Source organism: Dama dama, chromosome 9, assembly GCF_033118175.1.
Source record: "Dama dama isolate Ldn47 chromosome 9, ASM3311817v1, whole genome shotgun sequence".
Classification (NCBI taxonomy): Eukaryota; Metazoa; Chordata; class Mammalia; order Artiodactyla; family Cervidae; genus Dama; species Dama dama.
This window is the reverse complement of record NC_083689.1, coordinates 23805036-23821741: the sequence shown is the minus strand read 5'-3', so window position 1 is coordinate 23821741 and position 16706 is coordinate 23805036. Positions and strand designations below refer to the sequence as shown.

Sequence of the window (16706 nt, the reverse complement as noted above, 5' to 3'; positions counted from 1 at the left end):
CCTGCCCTGGCTCTGCTTGTGGGCCCTATACCTGAGGGCACAGACAGGGCAGAAATGATGAAGCACGTGTTGTCCTCCGATGCAATGGCGGGGCTGGGCATGGGAGTGGGCGGCAGGTGGGAGAGCCAACCACATGGTCATGCCCAGTGGGGCTGTCAGTCTGTCGATGTGTTTGGCACTGATGGTCTGCACTCACCATAACCCCAGAGCAGCCTGAATGTCACAAGCAGGCGGTGACAGGCTGAGGAGGCCACTTGCAGGTGGTCAACAGGGAGTGCCAGTGTCCCTGAATGCCTGGATCCCTGATCTATGCCAGTCCTTGCACCCCAGCTTGTGGCAGGTTCTGTGGGAGTGAGAAGGTGGACCCAGGGATGGTGGGGTGAATAGACAGCAAGGACTGACTCAGTGCCCTGGGCTTGGGGGTGGGGCTCGGGGGTTAGGACTTGTTTCGATTGCTCCTAGACTGACAAAGGGGAAGGGTGTTAGTGACAGCTGAAGGTGAGACAGGGAGGAAAGCAACCAGGCTGGAGGGGCTGCGACACTGGATGGGCCGTCCAGGTGGGGACCCCAGAGGGTCCTGAGAAGAAACGAGGTGAGGCCCCTGCAGTGAGCAGATGCCCACGACTGGTGGTACATCCTGTGAAGATCTCTGTCCTGGGCAGTGGGGACGAGGGAGGCCAGAGTCCCCACTTGAGCAGCTTCTGTCGTGCAGGTGAGTGGACAGTCGAGTGTTAAGTGCATGTGGCAGGCACAGCATGAAGCAGGGGCAGGAGGCCTTGGGAAGAGGCAGCTCTAAGCCCAGGGCTGAGGTGGGAGCAAGGGTCCAGTGTGGGGCATGGACACAGCCACGCTGAGGTGGTGCCCCAAGCCATGGGCATAGCTGTGCAAAGGCCCTGGGGCAGGACCATGTTGGAGGAACAGAGGAGAGAGGCCTGTGTGTGTGGAGCAGAATGAGCAAGTGGGCGAGAGGGAGGAGGGGAAGGAAGGGAGGGGATGGGGGAGGTCAGGCAGGGCCTGGTGGGCTGAGGAGAGGATTTGGGCTTTTACCCCCAAGGAGGTGGAACAGGACCAGGTTGCTGTGTGGAGACCTGGACACAGGTGGGAAGAGACCAGGGAGGAGGCTGTGCCCTGGCAGGTGCTGGCCGCACTGTGGCCACAAGCTGCTGGAGATGGTGAAAGACAGCAGGTTCTGGATTTGTTCATTATTGTGTGTGTGGTGAAATGTGCATAACATATTAAGGTGTACAATTCAGTATGTTTTTAGTATGTATACTACGTTGTGCTACCATCATCACTGTTCAGTTCCAGAATTTTCCATCCCCGAAAAGAAGCCCTGTCCCCATCAGCAGTCACCCCCTCTTCCCCCTCCCCAGCCCCTGACAACCAGAAACCCACTCTGTGTCTGTGGGTAGGCCTGTTCTGGACGTTTCCCGTCAGTGGAGTCACACCCTGTGTGCCCTTCTGTGTCTGCTGCTCTCAACTGAGCGTCGTGCTTTCAGGGTCATGTCAGGGCGTCACTCCACTCTGTGCTGAGACGCGCTCCGCGCATGGAGGAAACCTGCGTGGGGTTTCTGTTCTGCGGTTGGTGGGCGTTTGGGTTGCTTCCACTCTGGCTGTGGTGGCTGGTGCTGTTGTGAACACACGTGTGTAGACTCTCTGGGTAGAGGCCTGGATGCGGGGAGAAGGTGGGGCTGAGATTGTGGAAGAGAAATTCAGAAAGTTGGTTCTGTTCCAAGATGCCCCTGTGGGGGTGTTGGGGGACAGAGAAGAGGCAAGTGGACCGAGCCCCAGGCCGGCCCAACCCAGGAGCTCCACCGCAGGCCCCTCTCCTGAGGGAGGGAGGCAGTGGCTTGGCTGAGGGCCAGTAGGCCCAGCTGTTGCCAGGACACTGGGGTGGCCTTTGTTGCTGTCAACAATGGCCCCACAGGACTTGGAGGCAGGAGCCCCCAGGCACGCAGAGGCAGACATGCAGACCCTGAGGCGGCAGGCTGCCTGGCCCTGTGTCCCCCGGGAGACCCTGGAAGTGGATTTCCCTCCACCTCTCTACAGGTGAGCATGTGCTGCCCTGTGCCGCCCCCCAGGTTTGCTTCCCACCAGCCTCAGTCCTTCATAAAGCCTCCCTGTCCTAACCTGGCTGCTCCCGGCACCCATCCCCTCCCATCCGTGCCTGGCTTGAGACCTGGCAGGAGTCCTTGCAGGTTCACGTGGTGGTTCATGCCTGCACAACACAGCGTGCGTGCGCGCACACAGCCGGCAGAGCAGAGTCCTGTGAACCCCACGCTGCTGGACCAGTTTCCACGAGGGGCACAGAATACACTCTCCCTTCTCTGGGGGCCGGAAGTCCAAGACCAAGCTGTCTGTCTGCAGGGTGGGGGGGGTGGGGGTGGGGCGGGTGCTCTTGAGGCCACAAGGGGCCGCCTGTCCCCTGGCCCTCTGGGCTCTGGGGGTGCGAGCGGTCTGTGGCATCCCTTGGCTTGTAAACGCATCACCCACACTGCCTCCGCATCACGTGACCTTCTCCCCTGCCCGTCCAGATCCCCTGCCTTACTGGGAGTCTGCATCAGGGTCATGTTAGGGCCTTCCTGACCCAGCGTGACCCTTGTTTGGACTGTGCTGGGTCTTTGTTGCTACACGGGCTTCTCATTACAGCGGGTTCTTTTGCTGTGGAGCACAGGCTCTAGAGTGTTCAGGCTTTACTAGTTGTGACTCCTGGGCTTGAAGACACAGGCTCAGTAGGCACACGGGCTTTAGTTGCCTCACGGCATGTAGGATCTTTCTGGACCAGGGATTGCACATGTGTCTCCTACATTGGCATAGGTGGATTCTTTACCACTGAGCCCCCAGGGAAGCCCCACCCCCTCTGGAGTTATATCTGCTAAGACCATATCTCCAAATAAGATCACATTCTGAGATTGCAGGTAGACAGGAACTTGGGGGACACCTTCAACCCATTAGAGGATCCATTAAATCATGAATAAACTATAATACTATGCAGCTTTACAAAAAAAGGTGAGCGAGCCCCCCTGGGTGCTGCATTTCCAAGAAAAGAAAAGCTGTGCCACCTCGATTGAAGCAGGGTCCCACAGGTGTGCAGTGGGACACAGGTGCGTGCAGACACTACTGTGAGGGAATGGACAGCAGTGAGGGCTGGGGGAACAACAGGGAGGGTCAGGGCTGGCAGCCGGGATGGGGGATGAGCTTTCTCAGGGCTTTATTAAACGCTGGGCTTCCTGGTGACTGAGCTGGTAAAGAATCCACCTACAATGCAAGAGACCTGGCTTCCATCCCTCGGTTAGGAAGATCCCCTGGAGGAGGGCATGGAAACCCACTCCAATATTCTTGCCTGGAGAATCCCCATGGTCAGAAGAGCCTGGCGAGCTACAGTCCATGGGGTCGCAAAGAGTCGGACACGACTGAGCAACTAAGCAGAGCACATTTATTGAAATGCCAGCGGGTCTCTAGATTCTAGACCTAGAAGGCTTCATTTATTAGGAGGAAAACATTTTTCTTTCAGCTGTAATGCAGTGTTTTTATTTTTTTGAGGTAATAATTGACACAGACACTTTTCATTGTGTGTTGTTTTAGACTGTTTAAATTCCTTTCCACAAACCACGTGCACTTTGTGGTTCCAGTTCATTTTGTAGCGCAAAAGGGTGGGGCCCGCCAGAGGGTCCCACAACTCCCCTCCCTGCAAGCAGCAAACCCAGCCCACGGCCACTTCCCAAGACCTGTGCCCCAAACACAGCAGGCCACGCTCTCCTCTTTCTGGTTTGCCCTGTGGGGTGAGAACCCCAAGCAGGCACATAGGAGATGACTTAGTCAGCAGCCCTGCTGGCACCATCTTGGGGTCACAGGCTCATTCCCTGGGGCACCCACGTCCCTGGAGCTAGACTGCCAGGTCACCGCACACTGCTCACCTCTGTCCCCCCAGCAGTGGTGCTGCCAGGATGTCTGGAAGGGGAGCTTTAGTTTTAATGATGCCTCCTTGAGGTGTTAGTGTCACCATCAGCATATTTCCACTTCCCTCGGCTCTGCCGGCCTCAGTTCTTACATCTTCCCCCGCTGCCCCAGGACCTTTGCATGAGCTGCGTGCCTCACATCACTGCTACCTTCTCCTCTGGGAAGCCGCTCTGAGGTGCTCAGCCTGGGAGAGGCTCTGGTACCAGAGGCCCCTGGAACAGGAGGCATAGGTGCTTTAAATGTGAGCCAGTCTTAGAGCCTAGGTGTCCCTGGGGACTTAGAGGAATGGTGAGGGCACTTCCTGGGAGCCTAGGCCTCTCCACACGCTTTTCCTGGATCCCCAGCCCATGGCTCCCAGGTCAGACCAGTCACAGTGAAACCTGGGCCACTCACTCAGCTGTAGCTGAGACCACTTCCTCCCAGTACACTTCCAGGCTAGGGTGGCTTCCTGGAGGAAAGGGCCTGCAGGTCTGTGAGGTTGGACAAGGGACTTAGTAGAGGCAAGAAAAGCAGAAAAGGTGAAGAAGCATTTAAGAGGCTCCTGGGGGTCGGGGAGGATGGGGTAGAGAGGAGGGACTACCAGGGGGCAGCCTCCTGCACCTCTGGCCGGGCCTCTGCCTCTGCACCCGGATGCAATGCAAAAAGGATAGAGGGGCCCAGGGAGGGCAGGGGGGCTGCAAGCTCAGTCTCTCTCCTCCCCCGCCCACAGCGATGACTACCTGTCCCAGGAGGGGCCCCGCTGGACTCCGGCCATTAAGCAGGCCACGCGCTGGAAGTACACGCCCATGGGACGCGATGCGGCCGGCCAGCTATGTTACACGGGCCTGACCAACTCGGACTCCCGGGAAGCCTGGTACACGCTCCCACGGGCTCCGGACAGCCCGTACCGTGAGGCTTATTCCCGCTGGCACGGATGCTATGGCCACCGGGAGCGCAGCCTGCCTTCGGGTGAGCGCCCGTCCCCTCCCGCTCCTACCTTCCCCCACCGTCCCCAGGCCTGGAAAACAGGTGGGGCCGGAGGTGCGGAGCTGACCCCAACCCCCACCCCGCAGCCTACACCCAGCGTGTGCGGGAGACGGCCTGGTACGACCCCATCATCCCCGCACAGTACACAGACCCCAGCACTCGGTGGGGAAGCGTGCTGTGGAAGGACAGGCCCATCAGGGGCAAAGAATTCGGTGAGGCCCGGGGCAGGGGGCGGGGCTCGGGGCGGGACCGCCAGGGGGCGGGGCCAGCCGTGACCCGGGTCCTGGCCCCGCCCCGCAGCCGTCAACAGGCACCGCTTCGGGGTGGAACCGCTATGGCGGGCGTCTGACTACGTGCGGTACTTGTCAGCGCCCCAGCGCCCGCGCTACACCACCCAGAACTACCGGCAGTGGGGCCTGGAACCCTACTGTCCCGCTACCAACCAGCGGCCCCCGCCTGTCTACACACCCAGTCACTGATAAAGATCGTGCTGCTGCCCGACATGGCTCTCCAGGGGCGCACGCGCCACCACTCCCACCCGCCCTGGGCGTGCGTCCACCTCTGGGGCCGAGGCCTGGGGGCAGTCAGATAAAGGGAGACCCTGGTGACCAAGCTCAAGGCAGAGGCAGACAGACGCCCACTCCGGCCCTGCCCCGGGCCCCAGGCAACTCTTTATTCATGGTCAGCAGTGGCCTGGGCACAGGGGATTGCACTTGGGGACCCCAGCCAGGCACGCTGAGCCTCGCCGCCTCCACGGCCAGGATTTGGGCCCGGCCCCCCAACCCCGATGTTGGGGCTCCTGGCAGGCTCAGTGACAGCTCTGTCCTCCAGGGCCTGGTGGCACCCGGGAAACCCTTGGCTAGCCAGGGCCGAGCTCCCTGCAGCCCCTGGGCCCAGGACCCTCATATCCAGCCCCACATAACACAAAGCACCCCCATCATCCAGACGGTGGGGGGTGGGTTAGAGTTGGCACTGGAGTACACCAAACCACAAGGATCCCGCCAGTTCCGTGTCCTCCCCTTACCCCAGCAGGGATAAGCTGCTGGGACCTCACCCATTCTGACCTCCACCCACAGCCAGGCAGAGACAGGACAAGGCAGGGGAGGGAGCGGAGGCGCTGCTCCAGACCTCTGGGCATCAGATGTTCACAGTCGAGGTTAATTTACAAAGGGCAAGGGACCACGGGGTGGGGTCAGGGCTAGGCTCCAGGGTCCCCTGCAAGAGAAGGGGTGGGAGTGGGGTTGGGGGGATGGGCTGGCCAGTTCTGGCCCCACCGTCCCAGACCTACCACCACCCAGGACTGGTTGGGGTTTTTGTGGGGTGGGGGTGCCTACGACTCACATCTCCGAAGGCGGATGGGCCAGACCAGGAGACTGCACAGAGCCAGGGTGGCGGCCACGCCCACACCACCTGTCACGACCACCATCACCCAGTGGTAGAAAGCCACACAGGCTTTGCAGCAGAGCTCCAAGCTGGGGAGGAGCAAGAGGGAGTGAGAGCTATCACTAGGTACCCTCGGCCCCAGGCTGGACCTCCTGCTCCTCTCAGCTGGTGCCCAAGCTTTTCCGGCACTCAGGCCAGGGCCAGGGCTCACCCTCCACCCCTTTATCTCCTCCAACATCTGATACCTCACCCAGTAAGCTCAGCTCTGCCTTCAGTCTATCCTAGACTCCCCATTTGTCCTCCCTCAGGAGCCCTAACCCAGTCCAGCCCAGCACTACCCCCACCACCCTATACCCTAGTCCCCACCCAGTGTTCCCAGCTTCTGCCCCATCTGTCCTTCCAGCAGCCACTAGAGGGCGCAGTGAGCAACTGAGTCAGGCCCACCCCTCCTCTGCCCACAGGGCTCGGAGCCACCCCACCCCAGCCCCCACCCCTGCAGTCATCCTCCCCGGCTGCTGCCCCTGCACGACTTGCGCCATCCCCTCCCTGCCCTGGCCTCCTCACTCACCAGACACCCAGGCCTTCTCCACTGTTCTTTCAACACACCAGGCCTGGTCCTGCCCCAGGGCCTTTGCACAGGCTCTTCCTCTCCGTTTACCTAGAAATCCCTGACATCCCCCAGGTCTTGGATCCCATGTCACCTCAAGGAAGCTCTTCCTGACCTCTTGCCCTAGTCAGGCCTCCCTAAGTGGTATCCTTCATGCCTTTGTACACATTTATTCATGGGCTATTAATGTGCCTGGAACCCTAAGGGTCTGAATGACAGGGATTCCAGGCTTCCCCACTCCCGTCACTCAACCCATCTTTGTGTCGTCAGCGCCCAGCACAGGACACACTGTCCACTCTGAACAAATGGGTGCTTGAAGTGGGGAATAACCTGGTCTCCCTGACTCCGAGGCCACCACCACTGTGTTGGGATCTTCTGTCGGTCATGGAACCCACAGACTGTGGGCAGTGCCTGGCATACAGCACAGGCTTGGCACACCTTACTAGACATGACAACGGCTGGATGGGGTACTCACGAGCAGGGGTGCAGGCTCTGGATGGCCATAACTGCCAGCCCATTGGCCACCTTGTCCGAGAAGCTCATGGCGCCATACACGAACGCTCCACTGTGCTGGGGGGACAGAGGCATGGGGCTCAGCACCCCAGGCCTCGGCCCCGATCCCCAGCCTCAACCCGGCCCCACTCAGCAGCCCTACCGTGTGAGGGCCAATGAGGTCAGCCGTCATGGCCAACGAGGTGACCAGGATGGTGGCACAGCCCATGCCCAGCAACACAGCCGCCACATACACAGCCACGCCCAGCTCCTCTGCCAGCGCCACCCAGGCTGCAAAGGCCAGGATCACCAGGAGGCCCACGAAGTAGGTCATCTGCAGAGCACCCAGCCCGGCATCAGGCCCACCTCATTGGGCAGGCCTGAGCTGGACACCAGCCCTTTCTGGTCTCCAATCCAGCCCCCAGCCCCAGCAAACAAAAGGACTGAGTTGGGTCATCCCTAAGGAGCCCCCAAATCTGACCTCAGAGAATTCCAAGGTTCTGAGTCTGCTGATACTGAGTGATCCATGGAGCACATGTTCTACAGCTAAGCTGTCATGGCTGCCACTAGAGACTGGTGGCTACTCATGTCTCAACACAAGTTAATAAAGGAAATCAAGTGAAGTGTTTGGTTCCTCAGTCATACCTGCCACCCCCTCTCCTGACCTCTAGAGGGCTGTGGGTGGATACAGGGTGCTCAAAGCCCAGATTCTACAACTCATTTCCCATCCTGGGGTTCCTTCAGGATGTGGGTGCCCTGTCCAGAGTTGCCCAGATTCTGGGGGCACCCCCCCTCCCCACCTGCCCACTCACATTCCTCCCGATGCACTTGTTCACTGGCTTCATGAGGAAGGAGGAGCAGAAACCGCTAAGGTACATCACCAGTGGGATGGTGGCGATGAACCTCTGTGGGGTGGAGAGGGCGCAAGCACATCAGGCCCTGCTCAGCAGGCTCAGGGACCCCTGCCCCAGCCTGCCCGCCCGGCTCACCTTGGGCAGGTGGAGGGAGTAGGTGAGGTACATGGCTATGTACGTCTGGGACAGGTTCACAATGAGCCTCGTGCTCATGTACAGCAGGCCAACCTAGGAACACAGAGGGAGCATGCGGCCAGGGGACAGGGTGGCAAGTCAGGATGAGTCACCCTGCAGCTTGCCACCCTGAAGCTGGCACCTGACCATTAGTAGTGACCACCTAGCTGGTCAGGTGGAGGAGATAGCAGGGATCTAGTAGGAATGTCTGTCCTGGGTGTGGACTGGGGAAGGGGTACATTTGCTCTAGTGTCTGCCGTCCCTGCCTGCAGCCCCACACAGCGAGGGCCCTGGTGGGGGAGGAGCATAAACCCCAACCTTCTTTGACCCCCCTCCCCGCCACTGTCATACCTGATAAAAGGCCGGCTCCTGAAGCCAGTGTTTCCAGAGCAGCAAGGGCTGGGCGGTAGAGGGAGCCAACAGGGGGCTGTGTTCACCGGGCTCCTCCACCTGCCGCCGGCGCCCCTCCCTGGTGCCCAGGTGGAACAGCAGTGAGAAGACAGCTCCGACACCCACCACCAGCAGGGAGAGGTTCTGGGGACCGGGTAGGAGAGGGGTCAGCAGTGACACTTGGCCCGAACCCTGAGTTCAGGACCTTGGAAACACCTCTCCCAGCCCCCCCAGCTCACCCGGAACACTGGCACATCCTGGACCCCTAGTTGGTCGCTGACATCCTCGGTGGGGCTGGTGGATGAGCCCTGCAGGTGTAGCAGAAGCCAGGCAGCTCCATAGACGGTGATGTTGGCCACCACAGTGAAGGCGTACCTGCGGGACAGTCAGGCCTCAGAGAGGCAGCCCAGAAGCCACACAACCGCTTCCTTCCCAGGCGGCCACCCAGTCAGAGATGCTGGCCATACCTGGGGAAGTCCTGGCCACATGATGTCAGCCACCAACACATCAGGTAGTCCCTGGAAAGCCTCTGCTGGCCTCAGTTTCCCCAGCCTCCATATTATCAGACTTCCTGCTCTGAACCAAGACTCCACCACAAGGTCCTGCCTGCCCAGGGCCCAGAGTGCAGAGATTCCGCGAAGCAGGGCGGAGTCAAGGCTGCACCCCAGAGACCTGAGAAGCTGAGATACTCAGAAACCCTGGGCTTCTGCTGAGCAGAATCACCCGGGCCCGCACCTGCCTGCAGACCCTGAGTCCTGTCCCCCAGGGCCTCGCCACATAAGGAGCCTCTGGGTCTCACTGAGACTCCATTTCCCTTTCTGAAAGTGAAAACAAGAACACCCCCAGAGTCACGAGACAGGCTTGGTAAAGCTCTTGTGGGTGGAAAGCACCCAGAGCTTGACTTCTATGAGCCCAGCCCGCCCCCCTCAGCTGGGGCCTTTGGGGGCCCCGGTCATTGGGCAATCCCCCGATGCCGTTAGTGCCTGCAGCTCCCAGCCCTAATGGGGAACTGGGCCGCGGACAGGCGGAGCCTCATGACCAGCATTCATGCCTGAACGGCCACCTGCAGGAGCGACATCCCTCCTGCCCAACAGTCACTTCCTGATCCCCGCTCCCCCTACATAGGCCCTGCTCCGCTCAAACCCTCTCCCTGGGCACATGTCAATCAACCTCCCGGGCTTGTCCTGAGAGTGAAAGATGGTTTCCTGTGCTCACACACAGCAAGGCTTCTAAAGGGCTCCTGCTACCACTGCACCTAGAATCACCACCTTTAAGCAAGTCAGTGGGTGGTCTGGGGGCCAGCTGTACCCACATGTGACAGGCAGGATGCTAAGATGCCCAGAGATCCCCCTCCCCTTGGGGAACGGAACCTATGAATACAATGGGATGTCAGGCCATGTTAAGATAACATCCTATGGCAAAGATCAAGGGATTTTGCAGATGTAATTAAGACAGACTATCCTTGGTGGGCCTCCTGGAGAAGGAAATGGCAACCCACTCCAGTATCCTTGCCTGGAAAATCCCATGGATAGAGGTGTCTGGCTTACAGTTCATGGGGTCGCAAAGAGTCGGACATGACTGAGGGACTGAGCACATCCTGGGTGGGCCTGACCTAATCAAGTGACCCTCAGCAAGAAGGCTCACACTGTCCCTGAGATCAGAGACTCTCGTGCTGGCCACAAAGCAGTAGCAAACCCCAGGACTTCTAAAAGGAAGCAAACACAGCAAACGATGACAACGTAAGCGGGGCAGAGGGAGCTGAAACCTCAGCCGACACCTCAACTGCAGCCTCAAGCCTGAAGCTGAGAACCCAGCTAAGCTAAGCCAGACTCCTCACCTGCCAGAACTGTGAGGCAGTCTATATGTGCTGTCTGAAGCTGCTGATGCGGTGCTATTTGTTACGCAGCAACAGCTGAATGATACACTGATTGACGATGTCCATTCTGGGGCTGAGACCCAGAGCCACACAGCCAAGCAGAGCTCAGACGTGGTAGGTTGCCCTGGGCCCCCTGCCCCACCCTGCCCTGCCCCAAATGTGGTACCTCAGAGCTGTGAGCTCCACCTTCTCATGGTCGTTGGTGACGAGCTCTGGGATGAGGCTGAGGTGGGCGATTTGTGTAGCAGCCCAGCCGAACTGGAAGATCACAATGAAGGGCCCATAGTAGAGGAGAGCGGCCCACTCAGGCGTGGCGGCCCCGCAGCCCAGGCAGGGGCTGAAGATGAAGGGGAAGGACAGCAGGACACAGATGGTGCCTGTGGACAAGCAGAGTGGGGACGGCACATTGCAGGGCCGTCCCACACTGGCCCTGGGCTCCCCAGGTGACTGGGTGGGGCCAAAACCCAGACACAGACAAGCTTACACAGTGAGTGAGGGTCAGAGGCCCAGGGCTCCCTGGGCTTACAGCCCTGTGACAGATAGGGAAACTAAGGCAGAGAGATCTAGGGGTCCCCCTGAGGACACACACCCAAACAGGACAGAGGAGCTGGGCCTCCCCATCCAGGCTACCTGCCCCTGTGTGTGGAGTAGGTCACATGCCGTACCCACGTGGGGGCAGGGGCAGGTGATGAGGGGCAGGAATGGGGGGCCCCATGCCAGCTCAGGACTCCCCAAGCTCGCCCCCTAGGTGACAGCTCGAGAAACTGAAGCAGAGCTTGAGGCCATGCAGCAGGTTGAAAGAGCACTGCGGGGTCCCCTGCGGAAGCACCCAGCCACTTCCCCTTCCTACCTCCCCACCAAGGACTTTTCCTCCCGGGTCCTACCAGGTGACGCTGGGTGGGGTTGGTTGGGCCCTGCCCTCCCTGAACCCTAGTGTCCCCATCAGCCCATGAGGGGGCCTCTTCCTGGAAAATACCCTAATTCCTCAGAACAAGCACAGGTCCTTCTCAAGGCCTCAAAGGCCCTGCCCTCCCCTCCTCCCCCTTCCTCCCCTCAGCTCACTCTGCTCCAGGTACTGGGGCCTCTAGCTGCTCCTCCTGCCCCAGGGCCTTTGCACCATCTGTGCCCTCCACCTGGAATGCTTCTCCCCACAACATCTGAGCAAGACCCACTCCTCTCCATCCCCTGGGACTCAACACAAATGTCACCTCCTCCAAAAGGCTCCCCCCCCACCCCCGCCGCCACCACCAGCTCCATTGCCAGCAGTCTCCTCCCCACCCTGACACTGTCTGTACCCTGCTTTCTCTTCTTCACATCCCTTAGCACTCACAAGAATTCTTCGTCTGTCTGTCTGAGGGTGGTTAACAGGTCTCTCCAAGTCACTTCTGTGTCCCTGGCACCCATTACAGAGCCTGGCACACGAAGATCTTTTCAATGAGTGAATAATAACAGTGGCCTCTGTTTACAGCCCAAAGCAGGACATGTTATTATTAACCCCATTTCCTGATGAGGAAACTGAGGCCCACAGAGTGAACTATGGAGCTAAGAGTCCGGCCCTCCACCCTTCTCCTCCCATCCCCCGAGGGACCAGAGTCAGACTTCCGTTCTTCCTCTTTCCTGCCCTGGCTCAGGCTCTGGAGGTGACCTCATCCTCCAGACCCTGGGCCCGCCCTCGCAGTCCAGGGATTGGGAACTGAAACCAAAGTCACCCTTGCTATTTCTCTGGAACTGGTGCCTGGGAGGGGCACCCCAGGCAGATGCCTGGAGGTCTGGTGGCCACTCAGAGCCAGACAGGAGCTGTAGCCTCTGGTCAGAAGAATGTGCTGCTCTGGCCAGACTCTACCCTGCCACTGCTTGGGTAGTTAACCATTGTCAGCGCCCCAGGCTGCCTGGCTGCCGGGCTTTGGGCAAATGACTTTACATCTCTGGGCCTTTGCCTACATTACCTTGTGGGGTAATGAAAATATCCCACAAGATGGGTGTGAGGATTAAGAGTTAATGTGTGAAATTGGGAGCTCCTACTACTCTGAGCCACTTCCTGTCTCAGCAACTTCAAAGCCATGAGACTTCACACCTTTGCAAATGCTGTTTCAACTACTTGGAATGCTGCCCCATAAGCACACACTCTTATTCATCCTCCAAAACCCCAAAGCTAATGCCCCCTCCAGTGCTCTGCTTCTTCCTTATGAAGTCCAGTCTACTCACCTGCCCCAGCCTGGACCCCAGAGGAGTATCATGTCTTGCTCTCTGGGTCCTCCATGGGCTAGAAGGGAAGCCCAGATGCTCATCAAGGTGAACATTGAGTCCATCCCCACTACCCACAGATTCAGGGGCAAAATAGAGTGGAAGTGGACACTTGCCAGGAGTCGGCACACGAGATCCCACCCATGACAAGGTCATGAGGGAGAAAACCTGACAGGGAAGGCAGATCAGGTTTTCAGGGGTTTCGAAAAGGCCAGCTCACGAGATCCCACCCATGACAAGGTCATGAGGAGAAAACCTGACAGGCAATGCGGATCAGGTTTTCAGGGATTCCAAAAAGCTGCCCCCGGCGCGCACCTTAAAGATGATATCTGTCTTTCTGATGCTTGCTTCAATAGACTATTCCCTAATTTCTGTGACACAGGCAGAAGGCCTTCCCCGATCTCTTTCCAAATAAGAATCAATTTAGAACTTGTCAATAAGTTTCCTGGGTGGCGGTATTTTATGAGATTATCCAGAGCAAAAGGAGTGTTTTCATTTAAACTCCTTTGCTGGTATTTTAGTTTCAGTTTGTTTGGCAAATGTGTTTATACCCTTGGTACTAATATGCATGATTGCTCATAATACCCTAATCATAAAATAGCATAAAGAACCTGATCATATAAAGGCCCTAGTAGACATAGAGCCCTTTGGGGAGTGAGGAAGTCCTATTAAGAAAACATAAGAAAAATTACTCTAAAAGTGGTTATTGGGTTAATGTTTGCTTGCTGTGTTTTGCTTGCTGTGTTTTTGCTTTTAATGTGCTAAGGTTGTGTTATAGAAACCATTGTTAATATAGTTAAAGATCTAGAAAAATAAGAGCTTAGCCCTAGTGTGGTACCAATGAGATGGTTGTTAATTGTCAGCCAGGAGTGCTAGGCAGAGGCTGCCTCACCAAAGTCGCAGAGTCAGTCTGGGGTAAACTTCTTAGATAAACGCAACTGACAACTTCTGCAGAAGGATTAATTTTTATGTTAACAAGGTTATACTTCTTGTCTGTACTGTTGCCCTATGAGACTGCTACCTTTCAGTTAAGGTCACCATAGAAACAGAAAATAGGTTTACATTCACCTGACTTGCATAAAATGTTAATAGGCCCCAAGGCCAGAAGATAATGTACAAGACCCTCATAAACAAAGAAGTATGCAGAAAACACCCTGGTTTCGTGAAGAACAAGCTGATGTAATGTTAAACTATCTTCCCCTTAGAAACGTACTAATTTAGGGTACAAAAGCCACGGTAAAAAATAAAGCATTGCCAGACTCTGCTGCACCCCCTGTCTGGTCACTCTCTCTCTCTCTTTCTCTCTCTCTCTCCCTCGCAGACTTGGCCCTATCAAGGCTGGTCTCACTTGTCTTCTCTCTCTCTCGCCGACGCCGTTCATCCTGAGGGTGCCCCCTGGATCCTGCTGGGGCTGGACCCCGGCAGATACTGTGGCCAAGGTGACCTTCATTCAAGTCACCTTCTCAGGCCTCACAAGAGGCCATCCTGGCTTCCTCTCCCCACAGATCTTCCTGGATATTCCTATATGCTAACCCCAAGGCAGGGGGAGGGTGCAGGTAGATGCCTTGATATCTGGTTGGGGCACCCATGCCCCACACCTGTTTTGCCTAAACACAAAGCCTTCAGTTTAGGGGACTTAGATTTTGGTCTGGTGTCAGGAGAGACCCTCACTGAAGCTCGGCCCTCTGGTTACAAAAGGGGAGTCGGGGCTGCTACCAGGTCCCATCTCAGGGCCTTTGAACAGGCAGCATCCACTGCCAGGGCCACCTACCCACTGCGGGCTCCATCTCCTTAGAAGGGTCTCATCTGTCCATCCCAGAAAACAAAAAGAGTCCTCACACCTCTTTGGCCCAGGAACGACGTTTTTGGTGTGTGTGTCAACAAGTCTACCCAACTATTATGAACAAAATTGCATTCGAGATTGCGGGTTCGGCTCTGTAAGCGATCCCAATGTGAGCCCGCGGAGGGACACCTCCGTCTGCGATCAGAGTCACCTGCCTGTACCTGCTCCCCTTCCTGGCTGCTTATCTAACAGCCTGAGCTGTGTCAGTGTCTAAGAAACCTGAAATACAGCCCCGAGCCGCTGCAAACACAGCAACACTGGCCACCGGCAGGCAACCTGGAGGTCTGCTGAACCTTGCAAATATGTTACTCACAAGGGCCAGGGGTAAATAACTGCCTCTTCAGTCACTGTTCCCAGGGGCAGGGAGATACTAGCCAGCCCTCCTGGCTCTTGAAAAGCTGCCACCCTGAATTCTCATAAGTGGCTGGATTCCTGGCTTTGCTTCCTGAAATGCCTGGCATGCCCCAAGTGCCAGGATGCAGCTAGTACTTCTGCCAGGGAGAGAACAGTAGGCAAAGTGGCCCGCAGCTAATCTCAGGGCCCAGGGTCCAGGCAGGCAGAGGAGGGACTCCAAGAGCTGGGCCTTATCAGGGGTGTGCACTGGGGAGGGTACTCCTGCCCCTGTGACACCTACCTCCTCCCCTCGCAGACAGCCCTCTAGTCCAGGCAACTCCCCCAGAAGGAACAGAGGGTAACCCCGTAATCTTCTCTGCAGAACCCCATCCCATCGGCTGGACAAGCATAGAACCCTGACCTTTCTGGCTCACCCGGCCCACAACCCAGTTCCCAGGGCAGCTCCCCAAAGTCACCAATTGCCAGGTTGCCCGAGATGGGGCAGAAAACAGACGGACAAAGTGCACTGAGGGGACAGAGAGTGACACGGGGCTCTAGGCCACCTAACTCAGAGTGTCATCGGCGGTCACTCTTATAGACGGAGAGAAGTCAGGCCAGACCAGACTGACAGGGGAGGCACCGGCAGGAAGATCCAACCCAGAGATGGTTCAGGGTGCCCCTGAGCGTCAGACAGATGAAGAAAAGTGACACTAGAGGGTCACACCCAGAGTCACGTGGAGGAGGCTCCACAGGTCAGCCAGCAGCCATCAGACAGACAGACAAAGGGTACAGAGCAGTTAAGCGGACCGATGGGAAGGCTCGTGGGCTGGAGAGACAGAGGACTGAGCAGTGGGACAGACGAGCCGGCAGTCGGATGAGGGAAGCCGGACCGGGGCTTACCGACAAGGTGCCAGGCCTTGCGCGGGCCGAAGCGGGCGCAGCGGCCTGCGGCGCGGTCAGCCTCAAAGCCCACCAGGGGCGTGCACAGCCCGTCGGCCACCTGGCCGAGCAGCAGCAGCAGGCCGGCGCCGCGCGAGCTGTAGGCGCGCACCGAGTGCAGGTATAGCAGCAGGTAGGTGAACCACATGGACGCGCACAGGTCATTGAGGAAGTGGCCCACAGCGTAGCTCAGCCGCGCGACCAGGGACAGCGGTCGCGGGGGCGCTCCGGCTCCGGCCGCCGGGGGCCCCGGGCCCATGGCGGCGCTCCGGGCTCGGCCTGTCCGTCCGGCGCTGGCAGACTGGACCCCCGAGCCGGGCTGTCCGCGTCCAATCCTCCCGGTTGAGCCTCTCCCCTCCGCCCCACCCCGCCGAGCGCTTTTACAGCTGCGGTCCTGGTGGACCTAGGACTACTTCGGGCGGGGCGGGGAATCGCGGGAGTGGCGTCCACTCTCGCCAATGGGAGCCGCACGCCGGAGAAGGCAAGCCAATCATCACGGAGAGGGGGCGTGGCCCGGGGGGCAAATGGGTTCTCGGTGCCGGGCGCCAGCGGGTTCCGCCCCGCCGGGGCTGCGGGGTCCTAGCGCCTACCGGCCCTATCATTGGTTTGCGGACACCCTCCCACGCAGGTGGAGGGCTGCCCCTA

General features: G+C 58.3%; 2 protein-coding genes across 3 annotated transcripts; one reads left to right on the top strand and one right to left on the bottom strand.

Moving 5' to 3' along the window:
• The first annotated feature begins 139 nt into the window (after positions 1 to 139).
• TEKTIP1 (tektin bundle interacting protein 1) lies at positions 140 to 5405 on the top strand. The gene is made up of 4 exons (XM_061150711.1): positions 140 to 2049; positions 4670 to 4908; positions 5013 to 5138; positions 5227 to 5405. Exons 1-4 carry the CDS (start codon positions 1916 to 1918, stop codon positions 5403 to 5405), a joined length of 678 nt encoding a protein of 225 aa, XP_061006694.1. The 5' UTR covers positions 140 to 1915.
• On the bottom strand, positions 3419 to 16386 carry MFSD12 (major facilitator superfamily domain containing 12). Of its 2 annotated transcripts, none has more exons than XM_061150705.1 (10): positions 16023 to 16386; positions 10869 to 11079; positions 9066 to 9201; positions 8788 to 8970; positions 8398 to 8490; positions 8221 to 8313; positions 7572 to 7742; positions 7392 to 7486; positions 6268 to 6398; positions 3419 to 4172 (listed from the first exon to the last, which is right to left on the bottom strand). In XM_061150705.1, the coding sequence occupies exons 1-10, from the start codon at positions 16318 to 16320 to the stop codon at positions 4048 to 4050; spliced, it is 1536 nt and encodes a 511-aa protein (XP_061006688.1). In that variant the 5' UTR covers positions 16321 to 16386; the 3' UTR covers positions 3419 to 4047. The 2 variants fall into 2 exon arrangements, with proteins under 2 accessions (XP_061006688.1, XP_061006689.1); XM_061150706.1 differs by lacking the exon at positions 3419 to 4172 and adding an exon at positions 5559 to 6141 and having other exon boundaries at positions 16023 to 16374.
• Between the last annotated feature and the right edge of the window lie 320 nt (positions 16387 to 16706).

Coding starts and splice junctions, on each gene's coding strand:
- TEKTIP1 (XM_061150711.1), top strand. CDS start 1,916: ATGGCCCCACAGGACTTGGAGGCAGGAGCCCCCAGGCACGCAGAGGCA. Junction 2,050..4,669: donor TTCCCTCCACCTCTCTACAG/GTGAGCATGTGC, acceptor CCCCGCCCACAG/CGATGACTACCTGTCCCAGG. Junction 4,909..5,012: donor GGAGCGCAGCCTGCCTTCGG/GTGAGCGCCCGT, acceptor CCCACCCCGCAG/CCTACACCCAGCGTGTGCGG.
- MFSD12 (XM_061150705.1), bottom strand. CDS start 16,320: ATGGGCCCGGGGCCCCCGGCGGCCGGAGCCGGAGCGCCCCCGCGACCG. Junction 7,487..7,571: donor ACCTCATTGGCCCTCACACG/GTAGGGCTGCTG, acceptor CTGTCCCCCCAG/CACAGTGGAGCGTTCGTGTA. Junction 4,173..6,267: donor GCCCATCCGCCTTCGGAGAT/GTGAGTCGTAGG, acceptor CTCCTGTTCCAG/GGGCCTCTGGTACCAGAGCC.